The 26151-nt window shown below is 50.1% G+C and overlaps 1 protein-coding gene across 1 annotated transcript in view; it reads left to right on the plus strand.

Annotated features, from left to right (window-relative positions):
- Window positions 1-26151, plus strand: part of SCARA5 (scavenger receptor class A member 5) — a 127821-nt gene that overhangs the window by 25740 nt on the left and 75930 nt on the right. Inside the window, exon 3 of the mRNA XM_002709450.6 lies at window positions 5893-6021. Coding sequence (XP_002709496.4) covers window positions 5893-6021 — 129 coding nt within the window. The remainder of the gene's footprint in view (window positions 1-5892; window positions 6022-26151) is intronic.

Genomic DNA, 26151 nt, shown 5'->3' on the forward strand with positions numbered 1-26151 from the left:
GGGAACTCAATCCGGGTCTCCCGTTTGGGTGACAGGGACACAAGTATTTAAGTCACCACTTGCTGCCTCCCAGGCTGTGCGTTCACAGGAAGCTGGAATTAAGACTGGCGCTTGGACTGGACCCCAGGTGTCTAACAAGAGATAAGCACATCCCAGTTTGCAGCTTAACCGCAAATGCCTGTCCAGTCCCTGCCCTATTCTGACTCCTCCTTCACGTCGTTTTGTGCTTCTGTTTTGGTTTCTCTTGTTTGGAGCCCCTGGCCTTGTGCTCTGTAAGCCTCTGGGGTCCCCTCCCCTTGGACTCTATCTCCTTGAGATGCCACCCGCACTCCCGGAGGACACTGCAGGATGGAAATCTCTTCCCTGCGATGCGTCTAGATCTTGGCCGAGTTTTTGCTGTCGTTGCTGTCATCATTGTTGTTGTTTACTGTTTCCCCATCGATCTGGTCACATGTGTGCCTTTGATTGCAAACACGAACTTTATTTAATAACTAGCAGCTTTATCTGAGCCCTCCTTCAGAACTGTCCTCACATGGAGGAAGACAGTGTTCTTTCTCTCTCTCTCTCTCTCTTTTTTTTTTTTTTTTAAGATTTACTTATTGATTTGAAAGGCATAGTTTTTATGAAGAGGCAAAGGCGGTGGGGGGGGTCCTCCATCCTCCGGTTTACTCCCCCAGATGGCCACAACAGTTAGAGCTGTGCCGATCTGAAGCCAGGAGCCAGGGGCTTCCTCCAGGTCTCCCACATGGGTGCAGGGGCCCAAGGACTTGGGCCATCTTCCACTGCTTTCCCAGGCCATAGCAGAGAGCTGGATCGGAAGTGGAGCAGCCAGGACTTGAACCATTGTCTGTATGGGATGCCAGTACTGCAGGCGGTGGCTTCACCCGCTATGCCACAGCGCTGGTCCCGAAAGTGTTCTCTTAAACACACAGTTTCCACATTTATAAGAGCTGTGCCAGTAGATAATAAAGCTGGAGAGAAGGAGAATGGATTTCAGCCTGTCTTGAAAGGCTCGTCCTTCAAGCTCTGCTGAGTTGCTGGCTGCTCCCCACGACCTCCCCTCGCAGCAGCAGTCACGGCCTCTGCACCCAGCACTGGGCTGTGCCTGTCTCTTACACACCTGCTTCTTCCTGCCTCGTATCACAGTCACCTGGGCACGTGTCTTCCTCCTGTGGAACGACAATGGCTTGATCTTTTTTTTTTTTAAGATTTATTTATTTATTTGAAAGTCAGAGTTAACATAGAGAGAGAAGGAGAGGCAGAGAGAGAGAGAGAGAGAGAGAGAGAGGTCTTCCATCTGCTGGTTCCCTCCCCAATTGACCGCAATGGCCGGAGCTGCGCTGATCTGAAACCAGGAGCTTCTTTTGGGTCTCCCACGCGGGTGCAGGGGCCCAAGGACTTGGGCCATCTTCCAGGGCTTTCCCAGGGCACAGCAGAGAGCTGGATCGGAAGTGGAGCAGCCGGGTCTTGAACCAGCACCTATATGGATGCGGGCACTACAGGCAGCAGCTTTACCCACTACGCCACAGTGCTGGCCCCAATGGCTCTATCTATTCTCTTGCTCGACAAATACTCCCTGAGCACCTGCACGTGCCGTGCTCCGGAAGTTGGGGTGAATGATGCAGAAAACATCTCTCCTTTGTGCTTGCATTTATCTTACGTATAGTTGTTATCTATTGCCACCAACACATTACCCCAAAACTTAGCACATAAAGCAAATAGAAGTGTACTCCGCCCGTGGTTTCTGAGGAAGTCGTGGGTGTATAAAGAAAGCCGAGATTTTTCTGACTTTTTAGGATACAAATTTTGCTTTCCAATGGGTTTCTCTATAATGCAGTCTAGGAGGAGTCCAGGAGGGTTTGGCGGTGGTTCTGGCTCGGGGTCTCCATGAGGTTGGAGTCCGGCTGTTGGCCAGGCTGCTGTCCTGTGCAGGTCGGACCAGGCTGGAGGACCTGCCTTCAGGATCAGTCAGAGGCTGTTGGCTGCGAGCCTCGCTCCCGCCGCCCTCTCCATGGGGTGTTCACGACATGGCGGCCGGCTTCTTCCCGAATGAGTGCTCCGAGAGAAGCTGCAGTGTCTTGTGTGATCTCAGGAGGGACACGTGGTCCCTTCTGCCATATTCTGTTGGTTGCACCAATCAACCCCGCCATGGTTCTGAAGGAGGATACACAAGAGGGCAGGGATCATTGGAGGGAGGGGGGGGCCTGAAGGCCGGCAGTTGGGAGGGGGTGCTCCATAACTGACAAGTTTACCCCTGCAAGCCCTGAGTCCAAGCCTCTACAGTTATTTATTTTCTCTACTTTCATTTCTAGTAGACTTAATTTTTTTTTAGCCCAGTTTTAGGTTGACCACAAAATTAAGTGGAAATTTTGGAGTTCCCCCACTTGCACAGCTCCCCCCGCTATCCACATCCCCCACTAGAGTGGCGCATTTGTTACCGTGGATGGCCTTTCACTGACGTGTCATTGTCCTGCGGTCTCTGGCTCACGTTAGGATTCGCTCTTGGGGTTGGGCAGTCTGTGGATTTGGTGGGCTCTGGTCTGCAGGGGTGGTTTCCAGCTGCCTGGTGCCTGGCCCTGGTGTGGCCTAGGGTGGGGAGGCACCGGCCTGCTGTGTGAGAGTGATGTGAGGACATGAGCGGGGGTGGCCTTGCAGCAGCCCCTGTGCACGGAGCGGTAAGCTCTAGGCAAGCTGACTTGCGGAGCTAGTAAGCGCTTTGGCCAGCAGTTCAGCCCTGTAATTAGTGGATGCTAGAGAGACATGGTGAGTCTAAGAAAATATATAGAGAGAGTTAGCGCACATGTGCCCACCATTGCAGAATCGCCCTAGAAGTCCCCTATGCGTCAGCTATTCCTCCCTCCTTCCCCTTAACCTCTGGCGACGACAGGGGTTTCATTCCATTTGATCTTACTTTACCTTATTTTTTTTTTCCACTGTCTCCAAGGTTTTGCCTTTCCCAGAGTGTTGTATGGTTGGTATCATACAATACTTAACCTTTTCAGATTGGTCTCTTTCACATAGTAATTCGCTTGTAAGTTTCCTCTCTCTTTTCATGGTCTAGAGCTCGTTTCTCTTACATGTTAGTTTTTTCTTTCTAACAACATAGGAAGCTTCCTTTCTGTCTGGCTTTGATGATGGTACCATTTGGAGTGTTTGTAATCCCCCCACACTCAGATAATGTGAATCGTCTCTCAGTTATTATGCTGCTTCCACCCAGAGGAAAAGTTGGTAAGGGTGTTTGGAGCAGCCCTAGTAACTTTGTCTTTCTTGAAATTCTCTTCTTTTTCTTGCAAGGTCAACATCTAGCCAGACCGCTCCTGTTCTGCTTATTGAGCCATTGTGGAAAACATCTATTTGAAGTCTTTAGTATGTTCTAGGTAAAATAGTTTTTTTGTTGAAAGTTCAAGTAACCAAGTCTTACATGAAGAACTAAGCTCTCTCAGAAGAAGGTCTGTGTCCATGGATGGACCTGTCACAGGGGGTGCTTGCTATTAAATAGAAGGCAAAGAACAGGAACAATGGAGCAATGTCATTGCAAGCAGACTCATTCTAACAGCAAGTGACCAACAACACACACTCCTGCAGAGGCAGGACTCAGGTTGGGAGGATTGTGGCTGAATGACTTGTCACCTAATCTGCCATGGGGCTCAGGAGGAAGTGGGGCATACAGCAGGACAGCTGAAATTAGCGTTGTGGTAATGATGACAAATATTTGTATAATATCATACAGTCATACAAGGCTGTGCCAACCATTGAGGGATAGAAGCTATTCTGAGTTGCAGTCAGTTAGTAAGTCTCACAGGAAGGAGAGAAAGGGAGAGGGAGAGGAAGAGGAGGGGAGGGGAGGAAGGAAGTTAAAGAAGAGATGAAGTGTCACTGGGAGCCTACATATTTAGGAGGAAAGCTGGTTGTGATCGTGGTGTGGGAAACAGATGAAATTCCTAGAAAAGAAGAATTAGGATGAGTTAGAAAGATGTGCGCTGTTCAAGTCTTAGAGAAAAATCAGGTTAACCCTTCACAATTGGCTGATTTGGAGATTAATTAGAATGGTCACTGAATTCCTACTTCTTAGCAACTTGCTCCAAAGCATGCCCAAGGTTCTACGGAAATATTGTGTAATTGTTCTGCTTAGCAGTTTTATGGCAGAAATCGCAATAAGACGGAGGAGCAAATGGGTGAGAAATCGATTCTCCAGGAGAGCGTTTGGCACACCAGTTAAGATGCCCCCGGGACACCCATGTCCCTTATCGGAGTCCGGGAGTTTGAGCCCCAGCTCCGATTCTGATTCCAGCTTCCTCCTAATGTGCACCCTGGGAGACAGAGCAGGGAATGACTCCAGCACTTGGGTTCCTGCCACCCACATGAGAGGCCAGCGTTGACTTGGTCCAGTCTCAGGTCTTGTGAACATCATGGAGCGTGGGGGCGTGAGCAGCAGATAGAAGATCAATCTCTTGCTCTCTCGCTCTCTCACTCGCTCTCTCTTACTCTCTCTCAATAAAAGAAGAAGTTGTTCCTCACCTCTCTCGGGACCAGGGCTGTTTGACTCCTAGGGCGTCAGTCATCACTATCATCTCCCTTGTGATAACAGAGCTTCCTGCCGACCAAGGAGGTAGTCATGTAACCCGAGAGGTAAAACCCGGCCCTTGAAGTGTTTCCTTTCAAGTAAACACCTGCCAAGGAATTGCAACCAACATGCCATCTTTCAGGCCACTTTCTAAATGCCAGTGATTTCCACGTCTCTTGCCAGCCTTTGTCAGCTCCCACACCTTAGCAACACTCAAGAGTTGGGAACAGTTCCTTTGGTGGGGTGGATCTCTCACCTCCATTGGCTGGGAATACGTATAACAGGGTCATGCGTATGTTGAAAAAAATGCTCCACAGTGGTCCTCATCTGCCCTACGAGGCTCAGGGTGGGAGAGCGTCCCTTCCTGCCACTCTCAGATGATGTAGCAGGTGGAGGCCAGCAAGCTTCCTGGTCCCTGCATGGTGTCTGAGAGGCACAAAGTGAGTTGAAAACTCAGGGCACCTGGGACCTGGTACAAGTTTGCCACGAACTGACATTGGATGTTCTTTAGCTGGAAACCAAAGCGGTTGGCCCATCACATCCTCGACAGTGTTGATGTCATGCCTCCGTTTGGGGTGAAAGATGGTGAATCCTGTATGAATACCAGAGGTGGGCTTCCATACCTCCTGATAAATCTAAAGCCAAAGTTGCAAGACGGTTGTCAGAGTCGGCTTGGAAGTGTGGTTTTTATGCTCCCCACGTTTGGTTTGGTTTGGTTTTTAAATTAGTTGCCAACACTTACAAAATACAGCGATGTCTCCTAATCACTTGTAGCTTGTTTTAAAAGTTCCAGATCTGGCAATGCCTCACCCTCATTTCTGCATAGCAACAGGCAACCTCTTCTGGAGTGGCCATGTGCCGTTGGCTTCTGCACAGTCCCACCTGGCCCATTTTGCCCATTCACACCCCTCCTGGCCATTGCGGAAGTTTGGGTTTGCAGCTCTTTCTCTAGGTTCCCTCCATATTCCCCGGCTCACAAGGGGAAATCATGTGTTGTAAAGGACGACATATTCAAGCCTACTCCAGTGTTGTTCTGCTGCTGGCCTGACCCCCAGAGGGTGGATTTGTGTGAACACGAGAACGGTGCACGTGTCTGTCTGGCTCCCTCATGAGCACAGAGGATGGGAAGACAGTCAGAAGCTGAGCACCTTGCAGTGTTCTGGAGAGTTCCTCAGCAAGGTGGCCGTATTATAGACGTGGGGGAGGACATGAAATGTCCCCTAGGATCCGCATGCATCGTGCAGAGATGGCACTGAAAGAGACAAAGGAAAAGCCCATGGAGGTTTCAAGTTTATTTTTCCTTTTCCTGTCATCCCCCTTTTGTCCAGGTCCATGCCATAAACGGCGGGCAGGCGGCTGCTGCACCCAGCTGGGCTCCCTGTCGGCCCTGAAGCATGCTGTCCTGGGACTCTACCTGCTGGTCTTCCTGATTCTCGTGGGCATCTTCATCCTGGCAGGTAAGAGGAGCCCTGTTCTGCCCTGCCGTTTCGAGATGATGAAGAGAGCACTAGTTTCTCTGCCCTTCAACTCCACCGTCAGGAGCCTGCCCTTGTCACTTGGAAGCTTAGAGGAACACGCTGACTGGTCTTTCCAGCTGAGCATGGCGGTAGCATTGCTTGTTTCCTGTGGGCTGAGCTGGTAGGGGCTATGTGAACCGGTAGATTCTCTGAGTCCATCAGTAGATATTCAGCTGCTTGGAGTGGCCCTGGCTTTTCTTGCATCTCTGTGGGACACTGTGTGTCACATTGGGCCTCTGGGGTGTGGTTTGCACTGAGCAGGCTGGGTATTGCTTCACCTCCTTGCCCTAGGATGCCGTGGAGAGAGTTGGGATGCCCTTTATAGCTGAGGCTACTCAGGATCATGGTAGACCTGCTTCCCTTTGCAGATTGGGGTGTGGAATAGGTTTGCCCGGCTTTAGCCAACCTCTCCTCCCAGCTGCTGCCTGTGAGATGCTTAAGTGATGATCTGGGGTTTGGACCACATGCCCTAGCTGGGGAAAAGCAGAGCCTACAGAAGTAGGAAGGGGGGAATTACTGATGCTATGTAACCCAGGTAGTCCCACTGTGATGGAGACTGTGAAGCAGAGGCCATGGTCTCCTCCTGGCTCCCACCCAGAGGAAGGGCTGCTCAATTCCCACCTTTCCCATTGGAGGTGTACAGGGCCAAGGGATGAGTTTATTTTAACCCCGTGGGTCTTGCACGAGTGACTTCCTTGTGCCAGACTCTGCTGGAATTAACCAAGCAAGACTCGGGAGCTTCTCCCATGGGACTCCTAGTCTGGGGCCAAGGCAGGGTCATGCAGATAGGGCCCTATCTCAAGGCACAGTGTGGTAGACACAGTGGGGGGTGGGGGTGGAGACAGTGTTGTGGTGACACACAGGAAAACCAGACCTTGGAAGCCACCCTGGAAGTATGACTGCTCTATGGAGGTGGGTGGGGTTGGTTGGAGTGTGGCTGCTGGCTAGGCAGAGAGGACTTGGAACACAGAAGACAGGTCCTTGGATCAACTCTAGGGCAGGAATCTGGAGGTTCAAGTTCAGCCCTAACAGATGACCCTTCACTGGAAATCCTGAGGCAGAAGCCCAGGACCTTCCTGGCCTGGGATCACTTTCTGTCAAGTGGGACAAATCATTTGGGCTTAGGAATGGGCCAGTCGCTGCTGCCTGTGCCTTCAAGTTTCCATACTAAGGGCAAAGGACACACATCAAGGGTGGTATCTGTCCCACCAACCACTGACCCGAGGGGCAGCCAACCACAGCAATGACAGAAACTCATGATTCATCCCAGAGACCAAAGGATGGCGTCCAATGCGATCCATCATGGGCCGAGCCAGGATGACTTGAACATGTTCTTGGGCTGCTCAGTGAGAGCTGGGGATCTGGCTTTTGTGGGTTTGGCTGCCAGGACCATAGCAAATTTCTGCAATGTTTGGAAATAGCTTCAGCCCCGCAGGAAAGCTGGACTATGGTGTTACAACTGCTCTGTAGAACAGAGACTTCTAAGTGACAGAAGAGGATGTAGAAGAGAGGGATCAGGCTGGAAGGGGGCCGGGAATGATCTCTGGACGCCTGGAGGAGCTGGAAGGGCATCCCAAGGAAAAGCAGACTTCCAGGGGCAGAAATGTCTCTTCCGGTGTCTGAAGGGCTATCTTGTGGAAAAGGACAGGCATGTTCTGTGTGACCCACGGCTCCAACTAGGGCACATGGGCAGATGCTGTGAAGAGACAGCCCACCATTCAAAACAGAGGGGGTTTGTAACAAGTAGTGCTGCCCAGCACAAAGCAGAAAGGCTCTCCCTGTCCTTGGGTTGAATGCGATTTATGGCAATGACCTGGAAACTCCAGAAAGGAGAGTGGAACATGATTTCCCAATCTAAGAGAAATGTTGCCACATTTCCTTAGTCATCCCAGGTGGAGAGCCGGGGAGTATGGTGATCATCACAATCACTTCAAAGCCTGTGGTGCTAGAAGGATCACCTGGCGTGGTTTGGAACTGAAGGGATGAAACAAAGTGGCATACTTCACCCTTTGGGTCTGGGTGTGCACCCACTGTCACCTCTCCAGGTTCTTGTCTAGAAAATCATGTTGTCCTCTAGGAGAAGTGTGGTGATGGAGTGGTCAGCAGCTGCCTCTCCTGCAGGAGGGGAATGTGTGCAGGAGTCTGGGCTTCTGTGAGGAGGCCCTATCAGATCTTAGGGAGGAGGGGCTGGCACTATGGCACAGCAGGTTAACACCCTGGCCTGAAGCACCAGCATCCCATATGGGCGCAGGTTCAAGACCCAGCTGTTCCACTTCTTACCCAGCTCTCTGCTATGGCCTGGGAAAGCAGTGGAAGATGGCCCAAGTCCTTGGGCCCTGCATCTTCATGGGAGACCTGGAAGAAGCTCCTGGCTCCTGGCTTTGGATCAGCACAGCTCCAGCCATTGCGGCCAATTGGGGAGTGAACCAGCAAATGAAAGATCTCTCTCTCTCCTTTTCTCTCTCTGTGTAACTCTGACTTTCATATAAATAAGTCTTTTTTTTTTTGTTTGTTTTGACAGGCAGAGTTAGACAGTGAGAGAGAAAGACAGAGAGAAAGGTCTTCCTTCCATTGGTTCACCCCCCAAATGGCTGCTACAGCCGGCACACTGCGCCGATCTGAAGCCAGGAGCCAGGTGCTTCCTCCTGGTCTCCCATGTGGGTGCAGGGCCCAGGCACTTGGGCCATCCTCCATTGCCTTCAGGCCACAGCAGAGAGCTGGACTGGAAGAGGAGCAGCCAGGACTAGAACCCAGCGCCCATTTGGGATGCCGGCGCCACAAGCGGAGGATTAACCAAGTGAGCCAATGGTGCCGGCCCCATAAATAAGTCTTAAAAAAAAATTAGATCTTAGGGAGCAACCTTCTCCAGATGACCCAACGGAAGACCGCAGTGATGCTCCTTCAGCAAATACAAACTGGTCTGGAGATCCACAGTTAAACGTGAACCAGAGCTTGCCTGGGCTCCTGTCGGGTGTCCTAATATGGTCGCTTCCCTCCTCTCGGGTGGCATCCACTGTCCTCACCCTGGAGAGGTTGCCTGGCACAGAGAAAGATCTGTGTGAACCACTCTTACACTTCAAAACCTTCTCATCAACACAAATCTCATGCAGCCTACAACCGTGTGATAGAATTACACACTGCAGCCCAGTGACATCCGCTGTTCCCCAATATGACAAAGTTATATCCTAATTACATCAAAACATTACTCTCATAAACCCCAGGTGAAACTGCTCTCGTCCTTGCCTGGTTATTCAAAGTAAAAGGCGAATACTATACCCTGTGCTTGTTATCATCCAAGTTTCCCCTGTCAGAGGTTAATCCAGCCATCACACAAACTAAGCTCTCAGTCGGACTTTCTGCTTCCATCCGACAACTCCTCTGAGGAATTGGTCTCTGCTGTCCCCATAGCATTGCTGGCTTCTGCTCCCTTGGCTCGCAGCCCTCATCCCTCTCCCAGGGAGGCTGTAATGGTGGATTCCTTATACCCCAGATTTCTCTAAGCTTTTCTACTTCTTCAACGCATTTTGTTTCTTACCAACCAGATTTTATTCTGCTCCAGATTCATTTTAGACAGTATGGACCACTGGATTTAAGTTCATGAACAAGAGAATTGACACTGGATGATCATGTGGTCAGGGGATCCTCAATCTAGCACTTTATCCAAGATGTTCACTGGGATGGAGTTTAAGGATTAGAAGGGCTCCATCTTACTCATGGCTAAAATGGGGCTCTGTGGTGACAATGTGTGGCCACCATGAGCCACCTCTTCCCCTCCCCCTTTTAAGAAAGATTTATTTATTATTTGAAAGACAGAATTAGAGAGACAGAGAGAGAGAGAGAGATCTTCCACCCACTGGTTTATGCCCCAAATGGCTGCAACAGTTAGAGCTGGCCTGATCCAAAGCTGGGAGCCAGGAGCTTCTTCTGAGTCTCCCATGTGGGTGCAGGGGCCCAAGCACTTGGGCCATCCTCCGCTGGTTTCTGAGGCACATTAGCAGGGAGATGGATTGGGAGTGGAGCAGCTGGGACTCAAACTGGTACCCATGTAGGATGCTGGCACCATGGGTAGTAGTAGCTTTACCTACAATACCACAGTGCCCGCCCTTCTTTCTCCCTTTTCCTGTAGAGAAATGCAAACATAGGAGGATCTAATTAGGAAGATACAGTCAGAGCAATGTGGGCTTTAGCAACTGCATCCAGGAGAGTTTCTGATGAAATGTAAGCTCCTCTCATACTTTATCTTGATTCTTTCTTAGCAGCAGCTGGTCATTGTTATCAACATCAAGTGCATGATTTGTATATGAGCACTGGATGTGTGTGGGGCGGAGAGAAAAGCCCTGGAATTAAAAGTTTTGAGATCTGGTTGGCCCTTGTCTGGGGAGGGTTTAAATCAGAAACACACACACACACAGATACACACACACACACAGACACACACACAGTTAGGCTTATGCTGGGTGCCAACTTATGCAAAGGAGAGCCCGATTCCTGAGGGCTGGAGTGGTAGAGGAAGGCGTCAGCCTGGGGGAGAGTTGTCCACATGTCCTTTGAACTCAGCTCCCTGTTTTTGATAGCCTTATTTCCAGCAGTTCTGTCCTTGGACTCTGCAGTTAGAGAACAAGTGCTCAGGGTCCACAGCCATTTATGCTGGAGACTGATTCCCTCACACATCTTGGAAGTCAGAGCGTGGTTGGTGCCATCAGCCTTGTTGAGATACCGTCAGAAACACTGCCACGAGGTTTCACCCTCGCTGTGCAGTTGTGTGGCTGAGGACGCGCTGCACTATGCCACCTTGTACAACATCGACTTCAGAGAGGCGTGCAGAAATTGCTCTCTCCACCACAGAAGGCAGTGTGTGTTTCCTGCTTGTGGAAACTGAGAACTAGAAGTGACTAGAATGCCTTCTGAGGAGGCAGTTAAATGGAGAGTCAGCGATCAGCCTGTCATCCCAGGTGTGAATTTGAAGGTAATCAAAGTGAAAACTTGGAGGTGGATTTGTGATCTGCCTGTAGCAAGTGCATAACCTGGGAAGCATTTTCTGTCTGTTTCATTCCTGGCTTTATCTGCTACCTCTTTACTTGTTTTTTCTTATCCTTGTTTTCATCTTCTGTTTTAGTGTGTTTTATGTGTCCTTATAAACTGCCTTTGACTTAAAAAAAGTCTGCCTAATCTATTTGATTCTTCAAATGTGTGATTTTTTTTGAGAGAGAGATAGAGATAGAGATATCTGGGCCAAGGCTGGAGCCAGGAGCAAGGAACATAATCCAGGACTCCCACATTGGTCGCAGGAACCCAATTACTTAAGCCATCACTGCTGCCTCCCAGGGTCTGCATTGGAGGGAAGCTGGAGTCAGGAGCCAGAGCTCGGAATCAAAGCCACGCATCCCAGGGTGGGGTGCAGGAGCCTTAACCCCAAGGCTGAATGCCTGCCACTGCATGGTGTTGTTAAATATGTGAATGGATGAATGAATGACAAAGACAAGGAAGCCTGGATAAAATGTTTATGGAAACAAGATGATTATTTCTGTTTTAACCAAGTGTCTAAATGATGTGAATATGGAATTGTCTCCCAGGACATTTTAGCTAGTAGAAGAGGTAAGTTGTAGTGTAATTAATTATATGTGTACACACTTGTCATGGTTTGTGCTGTATTGACATAATAGCTGAGAGAGAGGGAGAGGGATAGAGAGAGAGAAAGAACTTATTTAGAGGGAGGATCATGTAGTACTTTACACTAGATCTCAGCTGAACTTTGGAGCTGGCCTGACTAGGTTTGAACCCTGTCTTCTCCATTACCAGCTAGAGGACATTGGCCAAGTTACCCGACCTTTCTGTACCACTGAGAAATGGAGTAGCAGTACTACTGCTAGTATTATTATTCCTGCTTTTCTTTGTAATCAATTAAATTTGATAATGCAAATTAAGAGCCAGTCCCAACTCTTTGCCAACAGTCCATAATCTTGGGAACATTGCTTTGCTGTCTGAATATTAGAAGTCTCATTTGTAAAGCAAGCAGCTTGGACAAGATCAGCATCTCTTGAACTTTGTTGACCATGACCTACACACATTTTGCATAGTAACCAGTACACGTGTAGAAACGTAACTGGTTTTCAAATGTATGATGAATGCTGATGATTTTCTATTCTGTTTTTTTTAAATGATCACAACCCATCCATTCATTTCATAATCCACTAAGGGAACACAGCTGTTGTTGCAGTAACAATAGGCTAAATGGCAACTGCATTGTTCTAGGTGTCTTTCAATCATTTCAAGAGAACAGCTCTATTTTCTCTAACATGTAGACTTTAAGGCCAAATGTCCAGCTTCAAATCCAGGTTGTGCCACTGACAATCTCTATCAACTTGGGGAGAACAATTTAGCTTTTCAGATTCTTGGTGTCCTTGTCTATAAATGGGATGGCAATGGTACCTACTCTATAGGGTGGTTGAGAGGATTACATAAAATAATACATGAAAGCTCTTAGTGCCTGGCACATAAACATTACTCAGTATCATATATGATTTATAATATTACCTTAGGTTATATTATTGACACAGAGAGATTTTGCTTTTGAGAGACCTACTTGTTTAGCCTGAGCACCCATGACTTTGCGTGCGATCAGAGAGACCTGTGCAGTGTGTGCCCAAGTCCCATATGTTCCTAATAAACACACAGAGGAAGCCTGGAAACACTGCTCTGGGCTTGCCATGATGGTGCAGGGCTCAGTGAGCCAATGAACAGTGCTTCTAGTGCCGTGGCTCTTGAGTAGAGAGAGTACCCAAGCCAGCTGCCTGCCAGCCCCTCCACGGCACTGAGAAGCTTAGCCTTGGAAGAGATCTCAGACGACACCTTGTATCCCCTTCTCTCCAAAGGCAAGAATCTCCCTCTCAACTTCCCAGATGGATGCAGTGTGTGGTGCATCTGCTCTAGAGCAGCTCCAAGTGACAGGCTTCCTCCTTGTCCTCCTTGACTATCCCACATGCTGTTTCTAGCTGCTCTTGCAGGAAGCACACACAATAAGGCTCTCTTCATTCTCAAGATTGTTCACCAGTGAGCTGAAAACACCAGGCTGAGCGAACCAGGTCCCCCCAAAGCAGTGCTTCCTCAGATCTGCTTTGGAGACCTCTGAGTGTGGAAGCCTCTGTCTTCATTCTTGCCACATTATATGGAAATTGTAGGCTTATGTGCTATATTAGTCTGTTTTTCATTAAGATGATGAAATATCTGAGGCTGGGTAACTTATAAAGAAGTTTGTTTGGGCTCATGATTCTGGGGATGGTCTTCTCACTCCGAGTCTCAAGGCAACATAAGGCAGGCAATATGGTAAGAGAAAGCAAGTGTATATGTGTGTGTGAATGAGTGTGTGTGTGTGTGTGTGTGTGTTTGATCCTATATGGTAAGAGACAGCATGTGTGTATATGTGTGTGTGTGAGAGTGAGACATTGTGTGTGTATGTGTGTGAGAGAGACTGTGTATGTAAGTGTGATCTCTCTCCTTCTTATAAAGCCACCTGTATTCAATAATGAAGTCTTTATGGACTGAATCCTAATCACTTCCGCAAATGTGTGACCTCTAAAGGCCATAGTTGGATTAAATTTACACCTCTTCATACCTCATAATGGAAATTCGGCTTCACCACGTGAACCCTTGAGGGACATGGTCACCAAGCCATACCTTAGCGAACACCTGCTCCTGTTGCAGTCACAGAGCTCTTTCATGATAAGATGCCAAATCTTCTTCATTTTGGTAGTCCCAGTCTTCAGCAAAATGCCCTGCATAAAGCAGGTGCCTGCTAATGGACAGACTAAACTAAATACCTGCACGTAACGGCCAGCCTTCCTGTCCTACCTACTCCAGATTTGAGTAGTAAACTCAATTAGATGCTCCTCCTGATGTGGTCTGGCCAGGGCCAAGTGTGCTGGGCTGTGACCAGCTTTGATCTGGTCCACGTGTGCTGATGTAGCCTAAATTTGCACAAGCATTTCTAGCAACAACTAACTGCAAGTCACAATGCTATACCCCAACAATAGAATACTATGCAACCGTTAGTGATCAAAGCCGTTCACCTTCCCACCTCAACCCCAGATCTCTTTCAAAGGACACAGCGCCCCAGTGAGGACTCCCCTATGTCAACTGGCTTTGTGGGCTTTGCCGTTGCTTCCACTAAAATGCAGATCTTGTCAGTAATCTCAGTTTGGTGCCGTCACGCTGGCTTCTGCCAAGTATTACAGCCTGTTGGCTCAGTCGCACTCTGGATTCAGACATTCATCATTTAGCTTTTCTTTTTAGTCCGTGTCAACAGTCCTGTTGGAGCCCATGTCCCAACTCGATGCCTCCCCCTTGCCGGACGCCACATCTGCAGTTCAGTGAGGACGCGACCCACAGCTCAGCAGCTCACGCTCACACTTGCATTCAGGATGGTGACGCAGGATCATCTCGCTGTCCCCACTGCCTCTCCTCTGATTAGAGTGCACTGCTCTGAGATGCTGGTGCACCCTGGCCCTGCATCCCTCCTGGGCTTGGCTGGGCATACCCCAGCCCTCAGAGCTTCCTCTGCAGGCAGTACCTGTCTGTCTAGGTCCGGAAGAGAGGGAGGAGAAAGGATCAGGAGAACTGGAAAGCCTGACTTCCTCCATGGAAGATTCCACCGCCCAGGAGGACATGTCTAATCCCCGCTGTGGTCAGAAAGGTAGCAGGCACCAACACGTCTGCAAACATGACAGGTGCCCCCTCTGGAACTTAGTCAAAACCTCATCATGATGAGGGCGGATCTCAGCTATATTCTGTTGGGGTCTTTCCTGCTCACTGTCTGTTTTTCTAACTAAAGTTCTGTAGACACACAGCCGCGCTCCGTGGCTTGCACATTGCTTGTGGCTGCTTCCGCACCACCACAGCAGAGTTGAGTAGTTGTGTTACAAACTGCAGGGCCCACAGAGCCTGAAATGTTTACTGCCTGACCTTTTATAGAAAAGGTTCCCCAACTCCAGTCTGGGCTTAACTCAGGGGTGGGGAACCTTTTTTCTGCCAAGGGCTGTTTGGATGCTTAGAAAGTCATTTGTGGGCCAAACAAAATTATCACTGTAAAAATGAGCCTGCTACAGATTTATTAAATTTTGAGTCCACCTACAGTTGGGCTGGGCAGGGCCAGACCAGGTGATTTTGTGGGCATAGACTGGACATTCCCTGCCCCTGGCTTAATTGATCACTAATATTAGCCCTTTAATCCTTTCCTCCTGGCTTGTGCTTTATAGTTTTCACAGATTTTCACATGCATGATGTCATCTAATCCTTATAGCAATTTGAGGAATCCAGAAAATAGTTCAGCTGATGGAAAAGGAAGCTGAGACTCAAAGGAGGGTTCTGTCTGGCTCACAGTGCCGCTGGCAAGGGTGGGAGCCTAGATGGGAATTACATGAATTTTGGACTTTTCTCACCCGAGATTGTTGGTCTGAGACAGAATTTGCCACCCAATAGCAAAGTGCATGGGCCAGGGTACAAATCTTGGCTTTGTCACTTAACTGTATGACCTGAGACAAGTTATTCAACCTCACTGTTCTTATACATTTTTAAAATTTATTTGAAAAGCAGAAAGAAAGGAGAGGGGAGACAGTGACACAGAGACTACCCATTATTCCTGAAATGCCCACAATACCCAGGGCTAAGCCAGACCAAAGGGAACTCCAGGTCTCCCATGTGGATGGCAAATAACCAACTACTTGAGCCATCATCTACTGCCTCCTAGGGTGGGCATTAGCAAGAAGCTAGAAACAGGAGCTGAGCTGACTCAAATCCAGGCATTCCAATATGGGCTGTGGCATCCCAAATGACATCTTAACCACTATGCCAATTGCCCACCCCATACCTGATTCTTAATATCCTCATCAATAGAATGCAAGTTACCCACGTCGAAGTCTTGTGGTAAATGCTGGCAATGTGGTGCAGCAGGTTAAGCTGCCAATTTTGATGCCAGCATCTCAGAATGCTTATTCAAGTCCCAGCTCCTCTGCTTCCAATCCAATTTCCTGCTAATGCACCTGGGAAGACAACAGAAGAAGGCCCAAAGAAGGTCCATGCCACCAACATGGGAGACCTGGATGGCGTTCTAGGCTCCTGACTCCAGCCTGGACCACCCTGGTCCTTACAACCATTGGAGAATGAACCAGTGGATGGAAGATTCATTCCCTCTCTCTCTCTCTTTCTCCTCTCTCTCTCTCCTTTCAAATGAATATTTTTTAAAAAAGTATTGATTGTGATGAGGTTGAAACTAATGGATCCCTATAAGCAGCACAGAGCGGTGTTTCTTGAGTGACCATAACCATGTATAACTGCCACCCACTCCACAGTAATCCAGTCTTTGTTTCCCTAAGCCCTGCAGGAAAATATCAAGAGAGACTTGTGGAGTACTTTGATTTCTATTGCAAGTACCAGGATGGAAGAAAGTTTAGAGGTGCTGCATAGGTCTCCGGCTTACTGAGAAAAGGAGCTCGCCTGTCTAAGCCAAAAGAAGATGAGAGTGGGCTAGAAGTCATTCCTTGCTTCCTTCCTCAGCTTCCATCTCCCTGTTAATGGCTCGGCCTTGGTGTCTTGAAAATCCATCTTTCCCTCTGCTTTCTGTTACTGTCTTCAGCAAGGTGTGCCCAGTGCGATGAAATAGATAAAGACTTTGAGTTTGGGCTGGGCCTGAGGCCCCGCAATGAGCAAATTCTTGTTCTCCATTCTTTTACTTGAGAGAAGAAGCTATGAACTTGGGAATTTCTGTGACAGTCCTGCAGGCTTTGTGCCTTGGCTGACCCTGCCCAAGGCCTTGAGCCCTGTGCCATCACCTCCAAAGCAGCATATCCTGATTGGGTGCCAGTGATGTGCCTGGCACTGTGTGAGACACAGGGAACTAGGAGGGAGAATAAAGAGAGGTCCTGCCTCAAAGATTGGAGAAACGGGTGGAGCAGATAGCGGGACATGAGCTATGAAACACTGTGGATTAGACAGTTGGGAACTAGGCAAATCCTAATTCAAGTAACAGTTTGACATTTATGAGCTGTGACACGGGGAAATTATTTAAGCCTCTCCAAGCCTCTTTTAAAATGCCATTAAAGTGGGGGTAATAAGGATCACTTGTCTGTGTTGTGAAGATTCAGCAAGATGGCATGTGATGAGCCTTCGCACGGTGCCTGGCTGACAGCAGGGTGCAGCAACGCTGCCCTGAGAATATAGAAATAGAAGTACTAGAATATTCGGGAAAGTTCCAGTGTAATTCGGTGGAGCGGTATTTGGGTGCCCCTTGTTGCCTTGCCTGTGCCTGCCCTGCCTGTGAATTTTGAAGTGATTACAGGCTCAGTCCTTGGCTGCCTTCTCTGAATTCTCTTTCTGCTGACCTCCATTCATTCCATCAGATTCCATCTTTGTTTTCACCTCTGACTTTTGCCCTGAATTCCAAACTAATACGTCCCACTCTTCCTTGTGACATCCCCCTTTATTTAATAAGCAGCTCAAATTCAACATGGAACGAAAACTCACAGCTTTCCCTCCCAAGCCTGTTTTTCCTCCAGTCTTCTCCATCTCTACAAATGACACCATGCTCTACCCAGTTGTGTGGACCTCAAACCAAGCAATGTGCCTGCACTCGCCTCACCCACCTCCCACGTTCACTCCATCAGCAAACCCGGGTAGGCCACCATCAGCTCTCACCCAGACCTCTCCAGTCTGGGTGAGGAGAATACAGGGAGCCCAGCTACATCTGAAGTCCAGGTAAACAATGGATAATTTCCTAGTATAAGTATATCCCAAGTATTGGTGGTGGGATGTCCAAAAAGGAGAGGGAGGTAGAAGAGCTCTCGTTTAACCTGCCGGTCTCAAGTCTGTGGGACTGGGGAGTTGGTGGTGGTATTGGTGTTAATATTATTGTTTCTGTTATTGCTATTGCTGGTATTATTACTGCTGTTGTCATTGGTGATGGTGGTGACGATGGTGGGTGTGATGTTACTGATGGTAGCAGTGTTCTTGGTGTTGGTACTAGTAATAGTGCTGGTGGTGGTTATAGTAATGGTGGTACTTGTGTTTGGGTTGTTGGTGGTAGTGTCAGTTGTACTGGTGGTAGTGGTGGTGGTGGTGGATGGTGGTACACCTTGGCCTCTGGTTTCAGCAGAGCCTAGCGGCCCAAAGCCATAGCCTCCAGGCAGGAAGAATGTTTGGTTTTCTTGGGACAATGTCTAGCTTTACCCCATGTCTTCCATCTCTGAGAAGTCTTTCAGGGATCTTTCTTTGTCTCAACTGCCCTGGCAGCTGGGCAGCCCCATGTGCTCGATGTTCGAAGGCTGGGAGGCTTCCCTGGGCTCTTGTCTTTCTCTGTACTCTTCTGTGAGAGTCCCACATTCCCTGACATCCTTTTTGGAGCAACCTAGCAGATAAGGAAACCGAGAGTAGTGTGTGTGTGTGTGTGTAGTGGATCCTTTCCTGTATTCCTGTCTCAACCCAATGAATGAAACCCTGGGAGAGAAGCAGACTGGGGCTTGGGTCCAGCTCAGGGGACATGGTGGGGCTCCCCCAGTGGACCTCGCCATATTTCTTAGGCAGGAGCGCCAGTGTGGGTTCAGCAGTCACCTGGTGGCCAGGCTGCCTTGTCTCAGGACTCCCCATCTCTACTGGGGTCTCTGGCGTGCCCTCCCGCAGCGGGCCCCTGGGTGAGCCTGGAGGAGGGCAGTGGGGAAGGCATCCACATTGACTTCCGGGGGGCACGGTGCCCCTGGCAAGGGTGGGGCAGGGGACTTCTGTAGACCCCTGCCGACTCCCTCTGGAGGGAGTCCTGCTGGGAAACACTCTGTCTCCTGCTTGCTGTCGTCAGAAACAGCAGGCTCTGGCTGGCGTCCTCTGAGAGGCCGTCCGCGTCTGTCTGCCAGGGTTTTGGGAAAACTGCATCTTCCTGGGAGGGGTGGTGGAAAGGCCTCTCTTATTTACCCATTAACACTTAACCGCCGGCCGCTAGCCGTGACCATGAGCAATGTGTAAACAGACAGATCTCCTTGAGGGAGCCCGTGTCCTTTCAGAACCTATAAAAGCAGTTTATGTCCTTTGGCTCAGAACTCCTTCTCTATTGTCTCAAGGAAATGATTACGAAGAAGGAAAATGGCGCATGTAAACTCTTAGCCACGTGAAACACAACCACACAAAACCAGAAAAAATGAAAGCCCCCGCTTCCAGTCCCAGGGGGTTGTTTGGCTAAACTATGGTGACTCAGCACAAAGGAATATTGCACAGCCATTTCGACGATGGTTCTGATGCCGCGAGAGGGGTTTCATGTTTATGAGGTCAGATGAAAGTAAAAAGAGCCCCCGCCATGTGCATATTTGCATAGTGCCGTCATGCAAATATGTACACAAGAGGATGACGGTGCATGGGAACCTGGAGAAATGGAAACAAGGAGAGCTGGCTGGCTGCTTCCTGCATTGTCCCTCAGGTTGTTGTTACGGGAACCGCCCTTTTAAAAAGTCCCAGGAACCCTCCAACCCTGACCACACAGCACCTGGTCCAGTTAGACCGCCCTCGGGAGCGGGGGTGGGAGTGGGGGTAGGGGTGTGACAGGATCTCTTCTAGTCTCTCTCCAGGTGCGGGCCCACCTGCTCACAGACCCCCAGAGCAGAGGTGTCCCCAGCAGGAAACAACCACAGCCAAGAAGCTGGGCAAGTTGCGTGAACAGGCGAGCGAGGGCCAGGCAGAATTACAAAGAGAACCAGACTGGGGAGGAGAAGTCTGGACCTGACTTTGTACATGGGACAGGAGCCAGTGTGGACAGCCAGCCTCCTCAGGGTGGCAAGGGGAGACTCAGCCATGGCTCCGGTCCTCTGGAAGCCCCGCCTCCCTCCCAGGGGCCTCAGCTGTCACGCAGGCTCATGCACTGCCTTCTGGCATCTCCCTCGCTTCTTGAAGCCTATTGCTTTGATGATTTGTCTCTTCATTTAACAAACTTGCTTGTTTTTTTCTTCTTATTTTAACCTCTTCTTTTAAAAATTTATTAAGCCATTAAAAAAATTTGGGATGAATACTACACACATTTATGAGGTACAGAGTGACTTTAAAAAAAAGTTTTATTTATTTGTTTGAAAGGCACAGAGACAAAAAGAGGGGGAAAGAGTTTCCAGCTATTAGTTCACTCCCTAAATGCTGGCAACAGCTGGAACTTGGCCAGCCTGAAGCCAGGAGCCCCAAAGTCCATCCAGGTCTCCCACGTGGTGGCAGGGGCCCAAGCACCTGGGGGGTCATCTGGCACCTCGCAGGTGCATGAGCAGGAAGCAGGATGAGAAGTGTGACAGCTGAGACTCCCGCACACGTGTGGGACGCGAGCCTCTTAGGCAGCAGCTTGACCTGCTGTGCCGCAACGCCTTCCCCACGCGTGACATTTCCAAGACGAACGTCTCCTTTTCTCGTGGAGTAAAGTCGGTGTTGGGATGATCCACTTCTCCCCTTAAAGGGTTTCTCTGTGGTGACTGCCACACGAGCCCTCAGCCTTCTTCCACGCTAGGAGCTCACCTCAGTGGCTGGACCCAGTCTCCTCAGTGTACCTGCTTTCGTGATATAGCAACCCATGCGCTGGCTCCTTTTTCTCCAGCAACTACCTACACAAGAGCCCTGTGTGAGCGGCTCCAGGGACTTCCAATTCCACTGGCTCCTATTACCCGGCCTTCCTTACCCTCCAGCTGAGGTGTGAGAGTCCTTGGCTATCAGGGCCATCCTTTCTTTACCTAAATTCTGTGTTGGACCCTGCAGTTTGCACCTGTCCACCGGAGGCGCTGTGGCGCTGTGCATAGTGCACGCGAATTCTGCGGGCCCCATAGGGGCTGATTGGCCCAGGCTGCAGCGGGAGAGGCGAGGGCTCCTATAGATGCTGGCTTGTGCCTCTTAGCTCTGCCCTCCTGGGGCTACTTGAGATGGAGCCCTCCCACCCCCGACACCTCAGGAGCCTCTCTGTTGTTTCAACCACGCGGCCCCAAAGGTCTCCCTAACCCCCAACTCCCACCCCCTTAGCCTTTGGGTCATCTGGTCTCCCTCTAAGGTAGGCTGTAGGAAGACAGGAGTAAAGGAAACACCCTCCTTGGTTCTGCTTCAGGACCGGACACCCATGTGGGTCAGACATTTCTCTTGCAAAAGTGGCATGCTCTAAGCAACACTCCAGTGTACTATTTGCTTAAAAGAGCTTCAATTCCCTTTCTTCCTCTTTGTGGCATACCACAAAAGACCCCTTTCTTTAACCCTAGCTTAACCTGTGCCTGGTTCCATGTGACTAGGAAAGGGTGAATAGAGAGGGGAAAAAATCTTTTCTGGGGCCAGCATTGTGGCTTAACAGGTTAAGCCGCCACCTACAACACCAGCATCCCACAGGGGCACCAGTTCAAGTCCCAGCTGCTCCACTTCCAATTCAGTTCCCTGCTAATGCACAGGAAGGCAGCAGAAGATGACCCAAGTTCTTGGTCCCCTGTACTCATGTGGGAGACCCAAACGAAGCTCCTGCTCCTGGCTTTGGCCTGGCCCAGCCCCAGCTGTAGGGGTATTTGGAGGGTAAACCAGCAGATAGGAGATCTCTCTCTCTCTCTTTCCCTCCCTCTCTCTCTCTCTAACTCTGCCTTTCAAATAAATAAAATAAATCTTTTTAAAAAATTGTTTTCTGACCCACACTGTTTTATTACAGTAAATACTGGTTGCACATAAACCTTTAGTTCTTGCCCATGTGGCCAATTATTTCCTTTGGATAGTTTCCAAAGGGTGATGTTGCCTTGTCAAAGTGGACATATATTTTGAAGGCTCAATGAAAAAGTTGTACCAGTTTACAAGGAACAGTGGATTTTGGTGATTCTGCCTCTGCAAATATGTGTAATGGTTTATTGTATTGGGCCTGCAGGATGGACTTGTCACCTGTGGGAAATGGAGCTGGTGGCTTGGCTGTGTCTAGAGCAAGCAGCCCCAGAGCTCATGGCCACGGGAAGCAGTGCTTTCCTGTGACCTCAGCCCATGCCCTGAGGAGGCAGCAGTGAAGGCAAAAGGACAGACCACGTCCATCACTTTTGCAAGGACATGGTCTGTATAGACTCGTATCTCCACCCAAAGCCTGCATTCCGGCCATGAGCTGGTCGGAAAGCTGGCTTCCCAGGTATGTCAGGTTCCCAGGGCTGCTGTAACGAAGTACCACAGCTGGACAGCTTAACTTTTTTTTTTTTTTTTGACAGGCAGAGTTAGAGACAGAGAGAAAGGTCTTCCTTCTATTGGTTCACCCCCCAAATGGCCGCTACGGCTGGCACGCTGTGCCAATCTGAAGCCAAGAGTCAGGTGCTTCTTCCTGGTCTCCCATGTGTTATTTGCTCACAGCCAGCTCCAAAACTAAAACCAAGATGCCAGCAAGACAACACTTCCTCTGGAGACTCCCAGGAAGAATTTTCCTTTGCTTCTCTCAGCTTCCGGTCGTGCAGGCAACCTTTGGGGTTGCTAGCTTTGTAGAGGCACTATTATAACCTGTGCCTCTCTTTCCCCCACACGTCTGCTTCTCTGTGCCCACACGTCCCTCTTCTTACAAGAACACCCCTCGTACCCACCAAAATCCAGCATGGCCTCATCTTAACTTGATTACATCCACAAGGATCTTATTTCTAAATTAAGTCACAGTCACAGGTGCTGGTGGATGTGAGTCTGTGGGAGACAATATTCAACCCAGAATTTCAGGGAACGAAATCGTCCCGTGACACTTGGGGATGACACTTGAAGTCACCCCTAGGGAGCGTGTTGGAAGGAAGACAGCATTCTGAGTTTTCTTTCCTCCAGCTGAATCTTGGGGAAACTCCTGCCTATGAGGAAGAGGAGGTGGCTTCTTCTCCTGGGAGCAGGAGACACATTCCCCAGCTCTGCAGGTCAGTCCGGCCCTCTGGGAGGGCTGGTGGGGAACACTCCCATTCTACATCAAGCTCTGCCTTCTGCCTGTGTGGCCATGGGCAAGCCAGTGGCTGCACTATGGAGCACAAGTCCCTGCACTGGTGGTCAAACCTTGGTGTCTTGGCCCTGGCATTGCCACTGGCAATGCTACCTTGTATAGGTGGGCTTGCCCCTCTGAGACTCAGGGACCCGGTCATTTGAGACATCAGTGATCATGAGTCATTGGCCACTGAGAAGACCCAATTCTGTAGGGAATTTGGAGCTCTTTGGAAGACACTCAGGTTGAGAATTTCTAGACTCTACCTTCAAAGTTTCATGGGCTCTGAACAGCCCTAAGGCCTTAGAAGTAACCGTGGCGCCTGCACCCATGGTGTTCTCTCATCATGCTGTAGTCTTAACATGGGTCCTTTCTGGGTCTCAAATGTGACCTCCTGGTGGCTGGGGGCCATGTTGAATGCCTCTGTGACATCCCTATGACCTAGAGTCTGGAACTGCACAGACCTGAGTTCTGATCCATTCTGCTCTCCAGTGTGGCTTTGCCGAGTCACATCACCTCTATGAGCTCTGCTGTCCTCATCTGTGAGGTAGAGGTGCTAAAGCCGTCCTCTGAGCCATGCAGGGACCCCTGAATGGGACAGCATATCTACACACTTACCGTCCGTGTGGGGAAGGAGTTCCAATACACAATGGGCTTATCTGTGAGCTGTACATAATAAACTGCTCAGTCCAAACTAACCCATCCTTCCCTTGTAGAGCTGAGCACCCCAGTAAGAAATTTATAAGAGACTTGTTTGGGCTGATTGAAGGAATGAGTGCGTTCCTTCAGTGGTGCCATTAGCATGAGCTTGCATTTAAGGAAAGTATCAGCACTGGGTTCCTGGCATTGCTGAGGATGGACAAGGTCAGTGTCACCCTGAGACCCAGGCAACTGGACTGCAGCCCTGCCTGGAGTTCTGCACATGCCAGGGCCCCGCTCTACTCCTCCTCAGGTCACTGCCGGCCTGCAAGGTGAGGAGTTCTCAACACGGGCAGAACCTGTGCACCTGGAGCCCAAGTCCCCTCCTGGGCTCCACCTGGGCACTTCCCTGCTCTGCAGAGCCAGCTCATTGTGCCGAGGGAACAGCCATAGCTGGCCACGGTGTGACGAACGGGGAGCTGCTTTCAGGTGTCTGGGGGAGTGGAATCTGGACGTGGAGGCAGGTGTCCCTGTGTGTGTGTAGGGCCCTTGTGCAGGGGCTGTGGGTCCGCACGGGGGTCTGAGGATTGGGTGTGTGCAGACTGCGGGGTTCTTACCATAAGGCAGGGCCTGATTCCTAGTAGACATCCACATTCCTGGCACCTCCAGGGTCTGGCTCTCCTGGACACGGGTGATTTAATGGCAATGAACGTGTTGCTGTCACTGCCTCAGACCCTGCGGCTGGCCTCCAATTGGCAGTGGGCTGAGGGTAAGCCTTTCCCCTCCTGGGTGGCTCTGAACCCCCCTGGCCACAAGACTGAGGTCTGGGATGACCAGCGGGTGGAACGGCCCTGGCTTCTCCCCAGCTCTCAGCCCAGTTCCGGCTGTGACAGATGATGGGGTGTGGGATACACTTGCTGTGCCTCCCAGGACTCTGTGGGGCCTGCCCAGGACCAGTGGATTGTCCATGCTCGCCATCAGCTGGCTCACTCCGGCTCCGGGACTTCCTGCAGCCCCCCTTCCAGGCTGGGACAACGGCTCTTCCTGTGCCCTACCCCATTGCAGCCCCCGGGGCCCTTCAACAGCCAGACTGGGGTCCACGGCCTGGCTCGCACCCAGCACACTGCAGGGGAAGGCTCGGCCCTGAGAAGCTCAAGCAGGGCTTTTCCCACCTGGCTGGGGTCACTGTGGGTTTAGCAGTGTCCCCGTGGGCAGTGGGCAGGGTGGCAGGAGGCCAGGGAGAGGTGACTCATGGGTGACTGCTAGGCTCAGCTCCTCCTGCCTTCTTCCACTAGAGCCATCATGTGGCAACAATGGCCTGGTTCTCCGCTGCCCAATCTGTGGTGCCCCACAGACCTCCACTAAACAGCAGCTACCAACCTCACCACCAATATCACCACGTCACAGTAACTGTTATTATTTTTATAATATTATTATTGCATATCCAGTATGTCACCTGATCCTCATCCAGTGCTGGGAGGTTGGTGTGATTATCCCCAATTTACAGATGGGAAGATTGAGGGTCAAAGAAGAGAAAATAGATTCTTCCTCATTAAATTTTAATGGCACTGGTGGTTAGGGTCAGAGCTGGAGCTCAGACTCTGTTTCCTGATCAAGTGCACATCCCACTAACCCCATCCTCACGGCAGGATTTCCACCAGGCCCCCTTCTAAGGCAATGCAGTTCTGCTCGAAACCAGAGCTCTGAGCCAGGCAGGGCTCTGTGCACATGTGATCAAAACATGCCTGCCTGGGCCTCGGGTCTTCCAAAGTTCACCGTGATATCTACCGTGCCACCAGCCTCTTACTGAGAAGTAGACGGGGAAACCAAGGCCCCAGTAATGAGGACAAGGAGGGTGATTTTTCGTGAGGAAGGTTAGTATCAGGCTAATCCTCTGTCCTGCCCATCTGTGCTCAGCTCACACAGGATGGCTGGGATTTTTATGAGGTCCGCTTTTATGATACGTTCTCTACACACAGATGTACAGAAAGGGCTGTATTACCACATTGCAAATTACAAAGCAAAACACTTGAGCTCTCGACGATGGATGTTTAAATTTCCTTGATAAAATTGAGGCTTATGGAAAATCTCCCATTCCCTTCTGTAGGCCATTGCTTTCCGTTTAAATAGGCATTTGGGGCTGGAATCTTTTTTTTTTTGCCTTTGTATCTTGGAACATATCCCACAGCTGGAGCAGCCTGCTCTCAGCTGTTTGTTTTTCTTCCTTGGAGAGGGACTTGGGAATGTTACCCACCAAACCCCATGGGAATGACCAGTTTGAAGAGCTCTCCAGTCTCCGGCCATACAAACTCCAAACACTCGGAGCTCTGGACTGCACCCTTCCTTCCAGTGGGCTGAGGGCCTCGCATGGCAGCCTGACCTGCCCCTGGGACAGGCCCACACCTGGACCCGGACCCCTGGGCCATTTCATGTGATGGAAGAAGGGGGAGGAGATAGACGGCAGGCCTCAGGCTCCAGGCCAGGTG

The sequence above is a fragment of the Oryctolagus cuniculus genome, chromosome 2 (assembly GCF_051225735.1).
Source record: "Oryctolagus cuniculus isolate XC-2025 breed Fujian yellow rabbit chromosome 2, ASM5122573v1, whole genome shotgun sequence".
Lineage (NCBI taxonomy): Eukaryota > Metazoa > Chordata > Mammalia > Lagomorpha > Leporidae > Oryctolagus > Oryctolagus cuniculus.